The 18,251-nt window shown below is 44.8% G+C and overlaps 2 protein-coding genes across 3 annotated transcripts in view; both read right to left on the reverse strand.

Annotated features, from left to right (window-relative positions):
* Positions 1–18,251, reverse strand: part of LOC144583991 (uncharacterized) — a 484,560-nt gene that overhangs the window by 208,915 nt on the left and 257,394 nt on the right. The gene's annotated exons all lie outside the window — the stretch shown is intronic.
* The window catches only part of CALN1 (calneuron 1), a 152,692-nt gene that overhangs the window by 54,468 nt on the left and 79,973 nt on the right, over positions 1–18,251 (reverse strand). For both annotated transcript variants that reach the window (XM_072978223.2, XM_072978224.2), the window contains exon 3: positions 16,497–16,640. In XM_072978223.2, coding sequence (XP_072834324.1) covers positions 16,497–16,640 — 144 coding nt within the window. The remainder of the gene's footprint in view (positions 1–16,496; positions 16,641–18,251) is intronic.

Genomic DNA, 18,251 nt, shown 5'->3' on the forward strand with positions numbered 1-18,251 from the left:
GATCTAGATAGTCTGGAGCACTGGGCCGAAAACAACAGAATGAAATTCAACAGGGAGAAGTGCAAAGTCCTGCATCTCGCAAAAAGAAATCAAACACATAGTTACAAGATGGGGACTATCTGGCTCAGCAATACTATTAGTGAGAAGGATCTTGTAGCCGTAGATTGCGACATGAATATGAGTCAACAGTGTAATGTGGCAAAAAAAATAAGTTAATGTTGTATCAACAGAAGTACTGTATAGTCTCCTAATCATGTGAAGTTCTAGTTCCCCTCTATTCAGCACTGGTTAGGTCATATTTTGAGTCCTGTGTCCAGTTCTGGACACCACACTTCAGGAAGGATGCTGACAAACTGGAACAACTTCAGAGGAGGGCGACAAGGATGATGATCAGGGGGCTGGAAACCAAGCCCTGTCAGGAAACACTAAAAGAAATTGGCAAGTTTAGCCTGCAGAAAAGAAGATGGAGGGGAGACAGGAGAGCACTTTTTAAAGATATGTAAGGTAGTCATACAGAGGAGGGGCAGGATCTGTTCTCCATCATCCCAGAGTGCAGGACATGCAACAATGAACTCAAACTAAAAGAAGCCAGATTTTGGTTGAATATTAGGAAATACTTCCTAACTGTTAGAGCAGTACATCCGTGGAATCAATTACCCAAAGAGCTGGTGAGTGCTCCAACACTCCACGCATTCTAGAGAAATGTAAGATGACCACCTGGCAGATACAAATTGTGAGTACTCCAAGTACACAATAATTAATTGCAAATATACCTTGGCTACCGGGACATGTCAAAAAGTTTCAGAAGAAAATAAGTTTCTGCTTTACAGATGACCATAAAAGCTTTTGCCAAGTGGATAAAAGAAAATTCTTTGATTGTTCTGAAAGAAATTAGTGTGTCGCAATATTTGACTGTCTGATGAATGACCGAGTGTTTGGACCTGAGTCTACTATTAGGACAAAATATGGAAAAACAGAAGGGTTCCTAATTGGCAAATGTGTTTTTTATGTCCCTTGCCGCTCAATCTGTTGTTTGCATGTGGAAGAGAGAGACGTCTCTCCCACCCCCGTTCAGTTGCTGTGAGGGTCAGAATCCTGCTTTTCTGTATTTCTGTGGAGAAAGAAAGGGAATGGAGTAGAAAAACACCTTTAGGTGGCCATGACTGTGGGAAAGCCATTTGCCCCATCTGCTGTGATTTTGCCCTCCAGCCAGCACTCCTCTGGAGGGGGGAACTGGCAGGCTCTTGGTTTCGCTTGTTTCTCCCTATCCCTCTGCTTTCCAAGCTCTAGAAAGCTTTTTCGTTCTGCTAAAGACTAAAGGCACACAGTTTCATTCTTGGTAAGGGAGAAAATCTATTTGAAAAGGGAAATTCAACCTCCACCCAACAGACTTATTCTAGAGATGTACATTCTTGTCTGCCTCTTGCTCACAGGAAGCAGGATTATTCTCACCCTGCAAAAGGGTGACATATTTTGAGGCACTGATAACAAATCAGGAGGACATGAATGGGAATTTTTTAAAATGCAGATAAACTGCAAAAAATGTAGGCAACATAAAACTCCACAAAATCATGATGATAGCTACTTTTAAGGATTATCCTCTTCCATTAGTAGGAGTTTTCTGATTAAATCATCAAATAAATTCCAGCATCATTTTTCATGGAAACTAAGAGAGAGCTTAATAAGAAAAAAAAAGTGTTCCGTGTCTCTCATGTACATGAAAACAAAGAATGTTGTGGGGCTGGAAAATTCCCCATCAAGGCATCTACTGAAGGTGACATGGATGGATGGATGGATGGATGGATGGATGGATGGATGGATGGATGGATGGATGGATGGATGGATGGATGGATGGATGGATGGATGGATGGATGGATATGGATGGATGGATGGATGGATGGATGGATGGATGGATGGATGGATGGATGGATGGATGGATGGATGGATGGATGGATGGATGGATGGATGGATGGACTGAGCTTCAAGACCACTCAACATACTGAAACACCATTCAGAGTGGTTCCATTCTTACGATGAGGCGACCTAAGTCTGTGGGAGCAAAGACTGCAGCAGCTATTGATTACTTCCCTTGTTGATTCTCTCCCAAAAATCACTGTTGTGCTTATTCCCTTTCTCTTTAGACAAGACTAACTTCGCTGTGAAGCACTGAACTGGACCTAATGGTGGTGTCCTAAAAATACAGTGAGCAGATGGCGGAAGGACGTCTGTTCCACTTTGCCTAACACCTTGTGATTTGGGAGGGACAGAACTCTGGCCTGGATTTAGGGCCTTTATGGGACTACCACAGGTGGGTCCCCAGCTTTTAGCACATCCTTTTAAATAATTCAGTGGGTAGACATATGAAATACATTATCTTCATTTCTTTATAGAGACAACACAGTCAATTAAATCAGTCTCGCCCATGAAGGCATGTGTCATGTAAGGTGAAAAAGCACAATCTGCATGGTGGCAAATCCCTTGAAGGGGATTTCAGTTTCTCTCTCCAAAATGTGAAATGAATTCGGCAGACAGTCCAACAAAATCAAGCTGCAATTCATGCAAGTAGTTCCCAGATCCCCATTTTGACACATCTTCATTTCCTGAATGCATATTCCCCTTGGATTAAGAAAGCTGAACTGCAACATCCATCAGATGGCAGATCAGGGGAAAAAGTGGCACTCATTTCTTACCAGGAAAAACACGATGGGAGAGAGGCACCGAGCTTGCTTGTCCCTTTCCTTCCTTTTCTTCTTCCTCTCTCGATCACGAGCAACGGACCACTCTCCATAGAGCACTTGCAGGGGAGGACTCCACTTGGCCACTGCCCTTGAGTTGTGCTTTCCTAGACCCTCCCCAAAGCTAGCGTCTAACACCTTGATGTGTAAAAAGCATTCATGTTGGCCAGAAGAGGCGGCCATGGGCTTCCAGCATGGCCAGGCGGGAGTCCCCTTCTACCATGGACCACTACCACCGCTGCAATTTCTTTCCTGTCTTGCCATCTCTCTGCACCTCTGGGTGTACACAAAAATGGTGTTCAGAAACATATCAGCTGTGGAATACAAGGGTGGCAGGAAGGGAGGGAGGGAGGGAGAGAGGAGGCCAGTGCAACTCAATGAATCAGGCTTTTCAGTCACATTCAGCCCTAAGCTGAATATAGACCATAAAATGTTAGTTATTTCTCATGAATCATCTTTGTATGAGTTTTAAATTAGGCATCCTTCAGTCTCAAGAGGCGATGGTAACGTGCCCTGAATAGAGGTCTTGGAACAGTGTCTAGTGTGGCTGAGAAGGCCAACTGGAGAGTGACAATCCCCTCCACACTGAAGACAAATACAGTCTGTCCCCTGTCCAGCTCCCTGATTTTGCTGCTTTCGGGACTGCCTCTTTGCTTCGGCCTGCTGGACAAAGGTCACTTCAAAATGGGAGAGGCCAAGATGTACCGCCTGCCTCCAGGCTGAACGCTCAGAGGTCAAGGTTTCCCATCTGTTGAGGTCCATTCCTAAGGCCTTCTGTTCACGCTTGCAGATACCCTTGTATCACAGCTGTGGTCTCCCTCTGGGGCGATTTCCCTGCGCGCATTCTCCATACAGGAGATCTTTTGGAATCTGGCCATCAGCCATTCTCATGCGCAAGCCAACGCAGACGTCGCTGTTTCAGTAATGTATACATGCTGAAAATTCCAGCTCGTTCTAGGACTATTCTATTTGGAACTTTGTCCTGGCAGGTGATGCTAAAAATGCGTCGGAGACAACGCATATGGAACTTGTTCAGCTTCCTCTCCTGCCATGCACAAAGGGTCCAAGACTCCCTGCAGTAGAGGAGTGTGCTCAGGACACAGGCTCTATAGACCTGGATCTTGGTATATGCCGTCAGCTACTTATTAACCCATACTCTCTTTGTGAGTCTAGAGAACTTGGTAGCTGCTTTGCCAATGCGTTTATCCAGCTTGACATGTAAGGAGAGAGTGTCAGAGATTGTTGAGCAAAGGTAAACAAACTGATGAACAACCTCCAATTCTTGTGTAGCGATGATAATTCAGGGAAGTGAGTCCATGCCCTGGCACATGACTTGTGTTTTCTTCAGGTTGATTGTTAGTCCAAAGTCTTGGCAGGCCTTGCTAAAATGATTCATGAGTTGTTGGAGGTCTTCAGCAGAATGGGCAACAACAGCTGAAGTCCCACATGTATTTCAGCTGGACTTTGGCCATCGCTCTCAATCTAAAGAGATTAAAGAGCTTTCCTTCTGATCTAGTCCAGACATAGACACCTTCTGTTGCAGTTCCAAAGGTGTGCTTCAGCACGACAGCTATAAACATCCCAAACAGGGTTGGCACGAGGACACAGCCCTTTTTCTCTCTTCTTCGGATGTCAAAGCAATCCGATATTGAGCCATCAAAAACTACAGTGCCCTTCATTTCCTCAGGAAAGGACCTGATGATGTTAAGGAGTCAAGGTGGACATCCAATCTTGGGAAGTATTTTAAAAATGCCGTCCCTGCTAACTAAATCAAAGGCCTTTGCAAAATCTATGAGGGCCACAAAGAGTGGCTGTCGTTGTTCCCTACATTTCTCCTGCAACTGTCTGAGGGAAAATACCATGTCAGTGGTGGATCTGTTAGCTCGAAATCCACACTTTGATTCTGGATAGATTCTGTCTGCAAGCACCTGGAGTCTCTTCAGCACAACACGGCCAAGCAGCTTTCCTACAACGCTGAGAAGAGAGATACCACAATAGTAATTGCAGTCACCCCTGTTGCCTTTGTTCTTGTACAATGTGACAATGTTTCCGTCCTTCATGTCCTGTGGTACTCCACCTTCTCTCCAGAAAAGACAAAAGACTTCATACAGCTCAGTGGTGATGATATCTTTACAGCACTTCAAAACTTCAACGGGGATGTTGTCCTTTCCAGGTGCCTTGCCAGAGGCAAGGGAATCCAAGGTCGCTTTTATTTCTGCTAAAGTTGGTTCACCGTCCAGCTCTTCCAAGACAGGCAGGCACTCAATGTTATTTAATGCCTCTTCCGTTACTACATTCTCTCTAGAATATAGCTTAGAGTAGTGCTGCACCCAGTGTTCCATCTGCTGTGCTCGGTCCTGGATGATCACGCCTGTAGTAGACTTCAAGGGAGAAGATTTCTTCTGTATTGGACCTAAAGCCTGCTTGATACCGTCATACATTCCCTTGATGTTACCTGTGTCCACTGCTACCTGTATCTGAGAGCAGAGCTGAAGACGATAATCGTTGGAACATCTCCTGGCAGCCTGTTGGACTTTGCTACGAGCTACCCAAAGAGCCTGCCAGTTGTAGCAGCTTTGAATGCTGCTAGAGGTCTCCTATTTTCCTCGATGGCTGGCATCAACTCCTCTGAATGGGCTTCGAACCAGTCTGCCGTCTTTTTGGTCTTCTTGCCAAATGTGGACAAGTCCGTGTTATAAACATCATTCTTGAAATGTTCCCATTGTTCAGGTGCATTTGCATCAGCCCGGCCCGGAAGGGTTTCCTCAAGTGCTTGGGCAAATTCCTCCACTTTTCTTTGATCGCGAGTCTTGCTCATGTCGATACGTAGTCTTCCTTCCTTTTTCATGTGATACAATATCTTTGTTCACAGTTTGACTCTGCTACACACCAGGGAGTGATCAGTATCGCAATCAGCACCCTCATAACTGTGTGTGATCGTAATACTAGGAAGGCGAGAGTGTCTAGTGAGGATCAAATCGACTTGATGCCAATGCTTCAATCTTGGATATCTCCAAGAGACTCTATGTTGAAGCTTTGTATTAAAGAATGTGTTGCTGACACAAAGATCATAATAACAGCAAAACTCCAGCAAGCATTGGCCATTTTCTGCAGCCTACTCAGTTCCATGTCGATGACAGATGACTTGCGTGCATCGCCTATTTCCTGCAGATTGTCAGAAAAGCCAGGGGTCATTGTCCAAACATTCCAGGTCCCCAACTTTAGGGCAGAAGTTTTCTTATGATTATTGCATGATGCAGGATTATCCATCTGCTTGTCGTCTTTCACCCTAAGCCCCACGCACCCCGTGAGGTTAACAGACCGTGGTGAGGTAGCACCTTACTGGCTGGGGGCTGCCCAGCTTAAGGCGGGCGGTAGCTACCTAGTGAAGTGCAATGACTTCTCCCACCATTGGAAGTAGCCCCTGGCATCATGCTCTATGCCAATCGAGCAAAGACTTATAACCAGTAGCTGCAACTTTCCGTATTGTTTCAACGCTGTATGCGAAGCAGGAGTGTTCTCTCCAGAGTACGAAGCCTGGGTAAAATAATGCGGAGGATAGGCTGGTTACCCAAGCAGCAAATTCCCCCCTCCATGTCACTGAAACAGTCCAATGGAAAGACTAGAGCCAATACAAGTGGTTCCAGTGACGTCGCAGGAGTTGCCAGAACGACACAAACTGCCTCCGGGACTCCAGCTCCGGATTTTGCCTCGAGGTTAACTTCTGAAGCCTTTTCCATGAGTGGATATAGCCACAAGGCACTGGAGGTTTGAAATTGAAGTTTTCCTTCTCCTAGACGGGCTGCCTTCCAAGGCTGACGAGCCCCACCTACCCAGGCTGCTCCCTAATAGTGAGAAGATTAGAAACACAGGCCTCCAGCTGCCAGACCTTGTCTTCCAAGAGGACCACCAACTTACACTTAGACCATTTCTACCCACGCAACTCATTTGGCAAGAAAACAGACATGCCACAGGTGTTACAAGTGCAGCAGATCCTGCACTCTCCATTTCGACTGATTGGTCAGTGAATTAAAAAGAGAGGAAGTCTGATCCTCCCCCTAAAACTTCCTTGCTCCCCCAGATGTATCCACTCCGATTTGTATTTCCTATTTACCAAGTTAGCATCATATCAGTGGCAGCACAGGAATTGCCTGATTTGTGTCTCCAAAGTCAGGAACTCTCAAATTTGTTGGTGTTCCAGCTGAAAATCCCGTCTTGCAAAGTTTGTGTATATTAAAAGCAGGGCACCCCTGAGTGAGAAACAGGGACAGAGAAGCTGATGACTGTTCAATTTGACAGTCCAATAGCAAGTCTGCAATTCCTAAAAATCACAGCAAGAAGAAACACACCTGCTCTCAAGAATTTGTATGTATCCGAGGCTTACAGGACATCTGGGGGAAATGAAGTGCAGCCAAAACATGCACACAATTTTTTTAAAATATGAAGACCTAAAAATGCATATAGCTGAAAAGAAATATGCACAATAACATTTCAGTGGAGGGGGAAAAAGCATAGGTAAAATGCGTATGTCGAAAGTCACACAAGGAAATATGCAATATAAAAATGCATGCAAATTTCAATGTGTAAAAGAGAATCAAAGTCAGAATGATTGATACAAGACAGGCAGGAAACCATAATAGGTCTGATCAGGGAAAATGCAGCAAAGGCAGTAATCAAAAGAGAAAGGAAGATCCTCTGGGGGAATGACTGGCTATGAAGGTGGTGTCGACGAGAGGGATTTGGCTTCTGGGACCACGGGCTAAGCTTCCTGGAAGAAGGACTGCGAGCAAGAGACGGCTTGCATCTCACAAGGACTGGGAAGAATGTGTTTGCCCATAGCATGAAGAACTTCATCATGAGGGCTTTAAACTGAATTGGAAGGGGGAGGGAGACGCCAGCACAGAGTTAAGGGGAGATGAAGGCTTACACACAATGAATAAGAATGGACCAAACTGATCAAAAGGGCAACAATAATAACATGAACAATAATAATCGCAATAATAAACATAACAATAATCATAATAATCATAATCGGAATATTCATAAAGAGGTACAAAGACAAACAGGCCACAAATCACACAACCTCCGGTGTCTGTATACAAATGCCAGGAGTATAAGGAAACAAACAAGAAGAACTGGAAATTTTAATTCAGGAGGGTAACTATGACTTGATAGGAATAACTGGAACATGGTGGGATGACTCCCACGACTGGAATACAGCACCTGAGGGATATAAACTAATCAAAAAGAATAGAGGGAATAAAAAGGGAGTTGGAGTGGCAGCATGAGTCAAAAATACACATTCCTGCACAGAAATACAGGAGGAGGAGAGTGGCTGTCCCATCGAGAGCATCTGAATCAATCTAGTTATGGGCAAGAAACAAAAGGAACTTGGTAGTTGGAGTCTACTACCGACTGCCCAATCAGAGAGAGGAAGCGGATGAAACTTTTGAAAAACAAATTGCAGGGTTTTCAAAGAGACACGACGTAGTAGTGATGGGAGATTTCAGTTATCCAGATATATGCTGGGAGGCAAATTCTGCCAAGTATGGCCCTTCCAAGAAATTCCTGGCTTGTATGACTGATCACTTCCTCCTAGAAAAAGTGGAGAAAGAAACTAGAGGACTAGCTACCCTTAACTTGATTCTGACCAACAAAGATAACTTGGTGGGGGAACTGGCAGTAAGGGGAACTCTAGGCGAGAGCGATCATGTCCTTCTAGAATTCTTGATTTCAAAGGAAACGAAAGCAGAGCGTAGCCACACATGTCTGCTGGCTTTTTAAAAAAAACCTCAGAATAATAGGAAAAGGTATAGCCTCAGAACAAGGATTAGGAAAGTCCCATGGCAGGAGATCCTAATAAGAAAAGGAGTCCAAGAAGGGTCAGAGCTTCTTAAAAAAATAAATTCTAAAGGCACAACTACAAACAATTCCAACAAGAAAAAAAGGGGGAGGCGGCAAAAAAAGCTGGTGTGGCTTTACAAAAAGCTCAGGGAGAACCTAAAAACCGGAAAAAGACATGTACAGGAAGTGGAAAAAAGGCAAGGCCACCAAGGATGAGTACAGACAAGTAGCAAGGAAATACAGGGATGGCTTTAGGAGGGCAAAAGCTGAGAATGAGCTGAGGTTAGCTAGAGACACTAAAAGAAAATTTAAAAAGCATTCTTCAGGAATGTGAGTCGCAAAAGACAAACCAAAGACAGGGAGGCACAGCTCTGCAAAGGAGATGGAAAAAATGATAACAGAGGACAAAGAAAAGGCAGAGGGGCTCCCTTCCTGTTTTAGTTCCGTCTTTTCCCTTAAGACAGACAGGATTGCAGCTGGTGATGGATAAACCAACAGTCAAGGAAGACCTTACTATCTTCAACTACTTCAAATCTCCAGGGCCGGATGAACTGCATCCGAGAGTACTGAAAGAACTGGCTGAAGAACTCTCAGAAAACCCATCCATTATTTTCTTGAAATCATGGGAAATGGATGAGGTACCAGAGGACTGGAGGAGGGCCAATGTTGTCCCAGTCTTCAAAAAGGGCAAAAAAGAGGAACCTGAGAACTAAAGGCCAGTCGGCCTGACGTCAATCCCAGGCAAAATTCTGGAACAGATCTTAAAGTGGTCATTGCGCAAGCACCTAGAAAACAATGCAGTCATAACTAGAAGCCAACACGAATTTGTCAAGAACAAATCCTGCCAAACTAATTTGATCACATTTTTTGATGAGGTCACTTCCCTGATAGACAGAAGGAATGCTGTAGACATACTATATCTTGACTTCAGCAAAGCTTTCGACAAAGTGCCCCATGAGGTTAGCAAGCTAACTTGGTGTGGGCCAGATAGAGCAATTGACCGGTGGATCCACAATTGGTTACAGAATTGTACTGAAAGGGTGAGGATTAATGGGTCGTTCTCTAACTGGGAGGAGGTAACAAGTGGGGCACCCCAAGGCTCAGTCCTGGGCCCGGTACTCTTCAATATTTTTATTAATAATTTGGATGAGGGAGTGCAGGGAATGCTTGTCAAATTTGCAGATAATACCAAATTGGGTGGAATAGCTAAGACTCTAGTAGACAGAAACAAAATTCAAAATGACCTTGATAGGATGGAGCACTGGGCCAAAAGCAACAGAATCAAATTCAACAGGGAGAAGTGCAAAGTCCTGCACCTCGAAAAAAGAAACCAATGGCACAGTTACAAGATGGGGGACACCCGGCTCAGCATGACAACGAGCGAGAAGGATATTGGAATTCTCATAGATCACAAGCTAAATATGAGCCAACAGTGTGACGTGGCTACAAAAAAGTCCAATGCTCTTTTAGGCTGCATTCATAGAAGTATAGTTTCAAAATTCCGCGAGGGGTAGTCCCCCTCTATTCACCACTGGTTAGGTGTCACCTTGAGTATTGTGTCTGGACACCACACTTCAAAAAGGATGCTAACAAACTGAAACAAGTTCAGAGGAGGGCGACAAGGATGATCAGGGGGCTGGAAACCAAGCCCTAGATGATCATGGTATCTCCCCTGCCAGTTAAGTATAGCCCTAGGAGGAAAGGCTGAAAGAATTGGGCATGTTTAGCCTGGAGAAAAGACTGAGGGGTGATATGATAGCACTTTTCAAATATTTGAAAGGCTGTCATACAGAGGATGGGCAGGATCTGTTCTCAATCATCCCAGAGTGCAGGAGACGCAACTGTGGTCTCAAGTGAAAGGAAGCCAGAATTTGGTTGAATATCAGGAAAAACTTCCTATTAGAGCACTATGACAGTTGAACCCATGACTTCAAGAGGAACATTGTTTTCTGACTTAAGGGGGTTCCCCAACACCCATGATCTCTCAGGATGTGCTTCTCGTAGTGAACTCTTAATATGGAATTCATAGCCACAAGGTGCCCATGGTTCAAAAAGAGAATTAGCAGCTAGGTTAACAGATGAGAACTGATCCACTAATCGCTAGTAATCATGGTACTTAGATCCATTCCACTGGGACCATGGCATCCAGAGCGGAATACCATACTCTTAAAATGTGTATTTTTGAGAAATCACCTACATGGAAACAGAAAGAACTAAAATGAAAGGTCAAAGCTGGCACATCTTTCTCTGTGAAGGATGCACCAGGTACTTTACTGGCGGATAAAGATTAACTTTGTAATGCTACTTGATAACAATTCTTGTGGTCCATCCACCACTCCCAGCTGAAACGATTCCAACAGTCTTCATGTACTCGGTATCAATTATATGGGAAAGATGACCTTCTGGACCCCAAATCCCAGAAGCCCACAACCAGCATGGCCGCAATTTCCCAGGAAATTTAACTTTTCCAATCTCTAGGAGAATGACCACGAGGGGCATATGGAACTCTTTTCTTGCTTGGGACGGACAAGGCGCCAAGTATTGCATCCCAAGAAGACCTGATTGCTTCTCTTCATTTCATTTCATTTCTGTATCTTCCAGACCCATAACAACAACAAAAAAACACCCTGATTACCATAATCACTCAATCTCCTGAAAAGGACAAAAATCTGATTCCACAGCTACAAATACTCAACTATCCAACACACTATTTATTTATTTATTTGTTTTATTTATATCCCGCCTATCTAGTCTCATTGAGTCCACTCTAGGCGGCTACACCAGAACACAGACAGAGTTCTAACTGCTGCCCTCTGAAAAGGCTGGCCACAGAGAGTGATGAAATGTTAGGAAGAAAAACCTTGAGAACATGGCCAAACAGCCTGAAAAACCTACAAGTGATTTAATTTCTGCTTGCATTTGTCAAATCTGCTCTTTTCCCGTTGCCCTTTTGATGGTAGGGGGAGTATAGCACATTATTATGGATGAAACAGACAGACAAATAAACCAGCATCTTAAAACAGATATGGGATTTGGTAGGTAGCTGGAGCAGTTAATGCAAGATTAGCCCTAGTTATCTGATGACGCAATCCATTTAGCTGGCCTTCTCAGGGCACATGTGCAATCAGGATATGTTCTGAATAGGCACCCTAAGGAAGGAATCTCTGAACCATGGCAACACTGTTCCGTACAGGTTGGGCTCATTAAGTCCCATTCACACAGCAGAATTTTAATGGACACATAAAAATCAATATATCTGTCCTGATTGCATTAGAGAATAGCAGACATTACAGTAAAGCTGCGAAAAAGTCAAGCAAGAGATAAAGCAGATAAATGAAGTGCAGGAATGTCAGAATAATTATATGTAATTACTCTCCAGAGATAAACGGACTTGTAACTCTGAGAGGGGTCTAAGATCAGGTGGTTGTCCCACCGCCTGCATAAGCGAGAGAGCGCAGGACCCAAATTAGGGTGCACAGGTTGTGAAAGGAAAAGTAAGTTCATTCCCAATAATAACACACAGATACACATGCCACAGAAAAGAGAGAAAATGACAGGAGAAGCAGCCGGGGGGGGGGGGAAGTGCTTTCCAAAAATTAATATAGGGGGATCCTCGGTCTCGTTAAGCATGTAGAGGCTGTCAAGCATGTTCTCTCCGCAGCCTTGCAAAGCCCACAGAAGGCTGTCTTCTAGCTGGGCTGCTGGAGCCCAACCAGGTAGGAAGGGATAAGAAGCCAGCAGCAGGGTTTGGCCCCCTAAGCCTCTGTGGAAGAAAGAGCCCACGTGTGAGGAGACCACTTACTCATGAGGAGACCTCCCCCACAGTCGCGCAATCTGCCCCGGGGCTTGAAACAAGACTCGGGCCTTCAGCTTCCTGCAATCCTTTCTACACCGAGAACCCATTCCATCATCTTCTTCTCCAACGTGCCTTCTGAGCTCCCCCCATCATTCACAGGGACCACGAGAGCCTGGGATCCCCAAGATCAAGTGGGTCCTTCCGCCCAAGGCTTTGGAGCACCCAGGTTCCTCTTGCTCATCCCTGCAGGAGGCCTCCTTCTGCTGAGGTCACGCCACAAAGCAATGGAAAGAGAGGGAAATCCTGCGCGGGCCACCCAAGGAACTAAAGGCTACCTCAAAAATCCTGGGCCAGGACCACAAATTTAGGAGACAAAAGGCTGAGATCGCACTGCTCAGCACATGTTCCTGTTAGCCGCTCAGAGTGGTATAGATTTACCAGATGAGCGGGATATAAATCAAATAAATAAATAAATAAATAAATAAATAAATAAATAAATAAATAAATCATGTCACAACTGGAATCCACAGGGATTGGAGGAGTCCACCCTTACTGGCATCGGTTCCCTTGGTTCTAGTTCCAGCTCTAGTTGCCACTTCCTACCGTCCAGGGACAAAGGGTTCTGTGGCTAAATCCTGGGCGCTTGAGAGGCTGATCAAGTGGCCCATCCTTCTTGAGGGCCCTACTCTGGGGAGAAGAAGCAAGAGCGGGGCTCAGAAGGTTGTCTGTGCTGATGCTGGAAGACATCTGGAAGTGCTTTGCTTAGGGAAAGAATTCATCCTCTGGTTTTGATAGCCATCCCGGCTATCGGGAGATCTCCTGATCGTAACAAGGCAGCAGGAAGGTCACTTTTAGCACCCGCCGGCTTTTCTGCCCTAGACCGTTCTTTTGCCTGCTAAACGTTAGCGTCCAACTCTGCCCTCTACAGCCTAGGACCCCATTGAATGAGATTATTTGAAGCTACACTAAAGTTTCTCATCAGCCAATCTTTCTGTTTTCTGGTTCTCCCTCTTGCTCTGGGGTAGGGTGGTTTTCCACACCAGCCTCCTGTTGTAGAAGCCGAGCCAACCTGTTAGCAAGTAGGACAGCTTGTGAGTCATCACAGGCACAAAGGGACGCGCCAGAGATTTCTGTTATGAAACATCTTATTCCACCACAAAAATGAAAAGCACCACTGCTAAGCAGATGCATCAAGCTGCCAAGGGACACCTGAGAGCAAGACACCATTTGCCAAAGGAATGAACAGTACATTCAAAATTCAGCACAGAATAATCAGCATTTAATGGTGTACCTGTCAGCCGAAACACAATACAGAATGCACTCCGCGACAGACATATTGTTTGCTAAATGGAAAAGCAGAAACCGGTGGCCATGAAGACTGTGCAAGAGAAAACAGCGTCTTTTGTCTCCAACATAATTTCTCCTGATGTAGGAGAAGAAACTGCTTCACACATTGCATGACCCTCACTCAGAACTCATAATCAAACAATAATGGATATTATTTAACGAGATGGAGGTAAAACGCATTAGATTCCTTCTTCCCCAAAGCAATTCCCTTGTTCACCAGTTAGATTTCATCAGGAGCTACCTTATAATGCATCTGGTCCAGCTTTTGCTGCCGTTTTTAAAACCTCGCAGGCTGCCTGTGGTTCGAGTGACTGGGAGGGGACTTTTTTGGGCTGGGGTGACTGCCCATCCATCAGCACTTACCCATGGTTCCCTCCTGCCTCCGAATTCAGGAAGAGCCATGCCTCTCCATTGAGTCTTCCCTTTCCTCTTTTTAGTCTGTTGGAAGCAGAGTTTCTTTGCTAATATTCACAACTGCAAGTCATGAAACATTTTTATTCTTTCGCCTACAGATGTCACAACGTGTGCCAGTTAATGAAAAAGGGGTGGACTATCTGGGGGAACATGTAGCTATTCTCCTCTGAGAATCTCTGTACATCCTTTGTGTACAAAACAAACAAACAAACAAACAAGGAATTTTAACCATAAATTCAAAACTCTTCAACGATATTGCCAGCTCTGAATGGATGAAGCGCTCCCAGCATTTCAGGCAGGAATTTTTCCTTGCCTTACCAGATGATCTTTATATTTTCTGGCAGACTCTCATATTATCCAGCCCTGACTCAGCCAACTCCCATAATCTAATGAGATTAGGATGACGTGTTAGTTCTCCCAACATTCCCTCATGTACCATTCATAAAAGCTCTATATTTCTCAGCCCTAATAATTGTCAGGTACCTTTACATAACCAAGCTACACAAAACACCATCAAAAACAAGAAATTCAAAAGTCTGAAAGGAAATAAGGTAATACCCTTCCAGCTAAATAAATACCCATCAAAGTCAAGGATAATGAGAACGGATCCATGGCCTGTTTAACAATGTGGGTTCCACAGATGGAGTGCTGCCCCACACATGCTTTCCCACATTTCATTTGCTCCGAGGACAGAGAAGAGACGATCTTCACCAAGAGGCAAAGTTGTAAGGAAGTCACCTTGCAGGCCATCTCGAAAGCTCTTTGGCTCACGCTTCCATGACTTCTGGCAGTCCGGGGCACTTTATTTTCCAGCTACGACCCAAAGTGCAGGTAATTACGAACCAGCCCAGGGCTTGTCCATGGCTGTCTGCTCCCGAATTAGCCAAGCTAATGAAGTGATACCTGACTTATCTTTGATAGGTTGTCAATAAATCAAACATTCTGGCTTTCCCACATGAGGGCATGGAGGCTGAGAGGGAGAAAAGGGTTAAACCGTTGTGGTGAAAGGGGGCGGGGTCTCCTGTCCAAAAAAAGCACCTGGTCCTTGTGTGAGATGCAAGGATCATTCTAAATGTCAGGCTGCACTTCCGAGGCCCCCCGTTTGGCCCAATCCCGCCTGAGATAACCTCACCGTCTAGTCTTCTGAGTCCAGTATGCTGGACCTTCATGAGACTCTCACTACTGTAGTATACAAGGGGCAACTCACTCACAGGGAAAGGATAGGTCTGAACTCTGTGCAAGCTTGAATAATCACAAGTGGCATACATGAAGAAACCAGATTAAATCACCGTGGATAAAGAAGGAAACTTAATAGTGAGGATGCAAGTATGCACTGTAGAATTTTGATCACCACTGACGCAATTTTGCTATGGTGGGGTTTTGAGGGCTTCAAGTTTTAATTTTGTAAGCTGTCAAGAGTAGTGCTTGCATTAAAGGGGTAGCACTATCATATCATATCCTATTGTATCATATCGATATAAAAATACATTTGTAGAAGAATGAATAGCCATTAAAATGATACAATTATAATGGAAAAACACACACTGTGCCCTTTCTTCCCATTTCTTTGGTCATCGCTGCCTTAGCTTTGCTTCTTTAAAAATCAAAACATGCCCACTTCATTAGCCTCCATTTCATATTACCTTAAAATGACTCTCCTGTACACAAATATTACGAAGCCATGTAGCTGCCTTATAGCAATTCAGGACGCCATAAGCTCAGCATTGCCAAGAACCGGGGTTGACCAGTGCAGCTTCTCCAGACATTTCCCACCTAAAACACCAACCTCTGTAGGCAGTACAGAAGACTTGTGGCTGTACAGCCGTGGTTCCCGACCTTGGGGTCCCCAGATGTTCTTGGACTACAACTCCCAGAACTCCTGGCCAGCCCAGCTAGGGGTTGAAGGCTTCTGGGAGCTTTAGTCCAAGAAGAGACCCAAGACAGGGAACCCCGTGTTCTAGAGCCACGGCTCAGTGGTAGGGCATAGGCTCTACCTAGCTTTGATCTCTGGCACCTCCAGGCTCGGTAAGGAAAAGAATCTGATGCCTCGGAGAGCTGTCCATGTTGACAACACGGGGGCTGGAGAAGACCATTTGTCTGCTTGAGTACAAGGCAGGATCCTCAACTTCTATGAATCGCAGTCCTGGGGCCACATTTGCTCCCCTCTGCTCTACAAGGACCTGTGGCAGCTGCCACTCAGGATTTCATCTGAGGAGAGTCTTCCCCGCAGGCAGCACTTGGAACCCACCCCCCAACCCCCCAACCCCCAAGACAGAAACTGAGGGCTTCTGAATGGGAAGGCCATCCCCCGCCACTAAGCGGCAGCCTTTTCACCCATAAAAACAACCAAGACGACTCACCATCCATGTCCAGGCGCTGCATGATGATTGCCAGTTCCACCTCACTAGGCATGTATCCCAACGAACGCATGGCCATCCCCAGCTCTTGTTTCGAAATGAAACCATTGCCATCGCGGTCCAGGACTCGGAAAGCTTCTCTGATTTCTGCAAAGAAGGAGGAGAATTATTAGTTCCCCAGTGCATCTGGTGCTCTAGACTATTTCGATGCAGGAGGATTCGACAGTCAAAAGAGCCCAGCTGCCTGTGGCGCTTTTCTACAGAGAGCTGACCCTGGCAAGTTGGCACAAGCCTCCTCAGCCCATCGCCTCACGCATTCTACTCGTGAATGGAGACATCAAGAACCCTTGCCAGAGCCTTCGTTCTTGTGGATTCAAGGTGCCTCAGTAAAGGATTTCCAGGTCCCAGCCGAACAAAGAGATGCCGATTTTAGATTTTCCTGTAGAGGGTGCCACGTCCCCCTAAAGAAGGTGGATTTGTGGCTTCCCATGGCTTTGTCTCTTTTGTTAAGTCTGGCCACGGATTTTCTCTGGCCAGTAGAATTCTGGGCTGGGCTGCAAGGTTCTTGCTTGAGGCCTCTTTTTTAGTGGCCCTTTCCCCACGGAAAGAAGCCTTTGAATTGGAAACCTTGGGATGATGGCCTTTCTCTGCTTTGGACATCAACTTTCTTTTGCTGGTCAGATCAAAGGTTGGACGGAATTTGCCAGCCTCTGCTCAATGGCACTCACAACTGTGATGAGATGGGTTTTTGAGTTAAAATCTTGTGAGGAATATGGGTTTTGTAATTAAGAAATGAGCAAGAGAGGTTCCATCTTGTTCTCTGTATAAAGGATCTGTATAATACTGACATGCTAATGTTTGCTAGTGCAAGCAGAGAGGATATTATTCTGAGAGCCTGAGAAAGAACTCGGAGTGATTAGATAGATGGGAATTGTTGTGACTCTTTGCTAAACCACAGTAACCCAAATAACATCTGGTGTGTATGGGAACGAAGTCATGTGGTGCAACAGGACTGTTTGCCTAGTAACAGACTCTGATTGGATGACATCGTGGGAAGGTACGATAAGCCCTTGCCAGTTACTCTTAAAAAAGGAACTTTTTGCCTATGGACATTGTCATTCGTGACTCATTGTAATGTCTTTCATGACCGACTCTTCAGTCTTTCATGACCAACCCTGAAGTCTATCGTGACCAATCTTTACATGGACTGATCCTTATACTATACTGGATTACCCTTGGACCTATGGGCTTTTCCCTAAGGACTATTTTCTATGAATTATTTCTCTATGGACTCTTACTTTTGGAATACTTCATATGGACTATGCTCTTGTGCTTCTCTAAGGTCAATGGGACATTTACTGGATTTTTCTTTTTGGTACAGGATTTTTATTCTACAGGATCACTGAGGACTATAGCCTTTTTATAACATGTTTGGATTATTTTGTTTTTCCTGATGAATTACTTGACTGGAACAGTTGTTATTCTTTTTAATGGCTTTTTGTATTCTTGTAAGGTTTTTGAACACTTTTCTATTTTTCATGTTTTCTTTGCCTCACTACAAAGGTGTAAATAACTAACACAATGCTTATTTACTTGCCTTGGCTTAGTTTGGATTTAATACCTAGAAACATGCTTATTCTTTAATAAAAGAATGATTATAAAAATCAATTGGTTTCCTGAACAGTACACTTGTCTTAGGGTCATCTGAGAGTGCTGCCTCGGCCTAGCAAACTTAAGGAGTCCTGCCTGTGGTACAAG

The sequence above is a fragment of the Pogona vitticeps genome, chromosome 7 (assembly GCF_051106095.1).
Source record: "Pogona vitticeps strain Pit_001003342236 chromosome 7, PviZW2.1, whole genome shotgun sequence".
Taxonomy (NCBI): domain Eukaryota; kingdom Metazoa; phylum Chordata; class Lepidosauria; order Squamata; family Agamidae; genus Pogona; species Pogona vitticeps.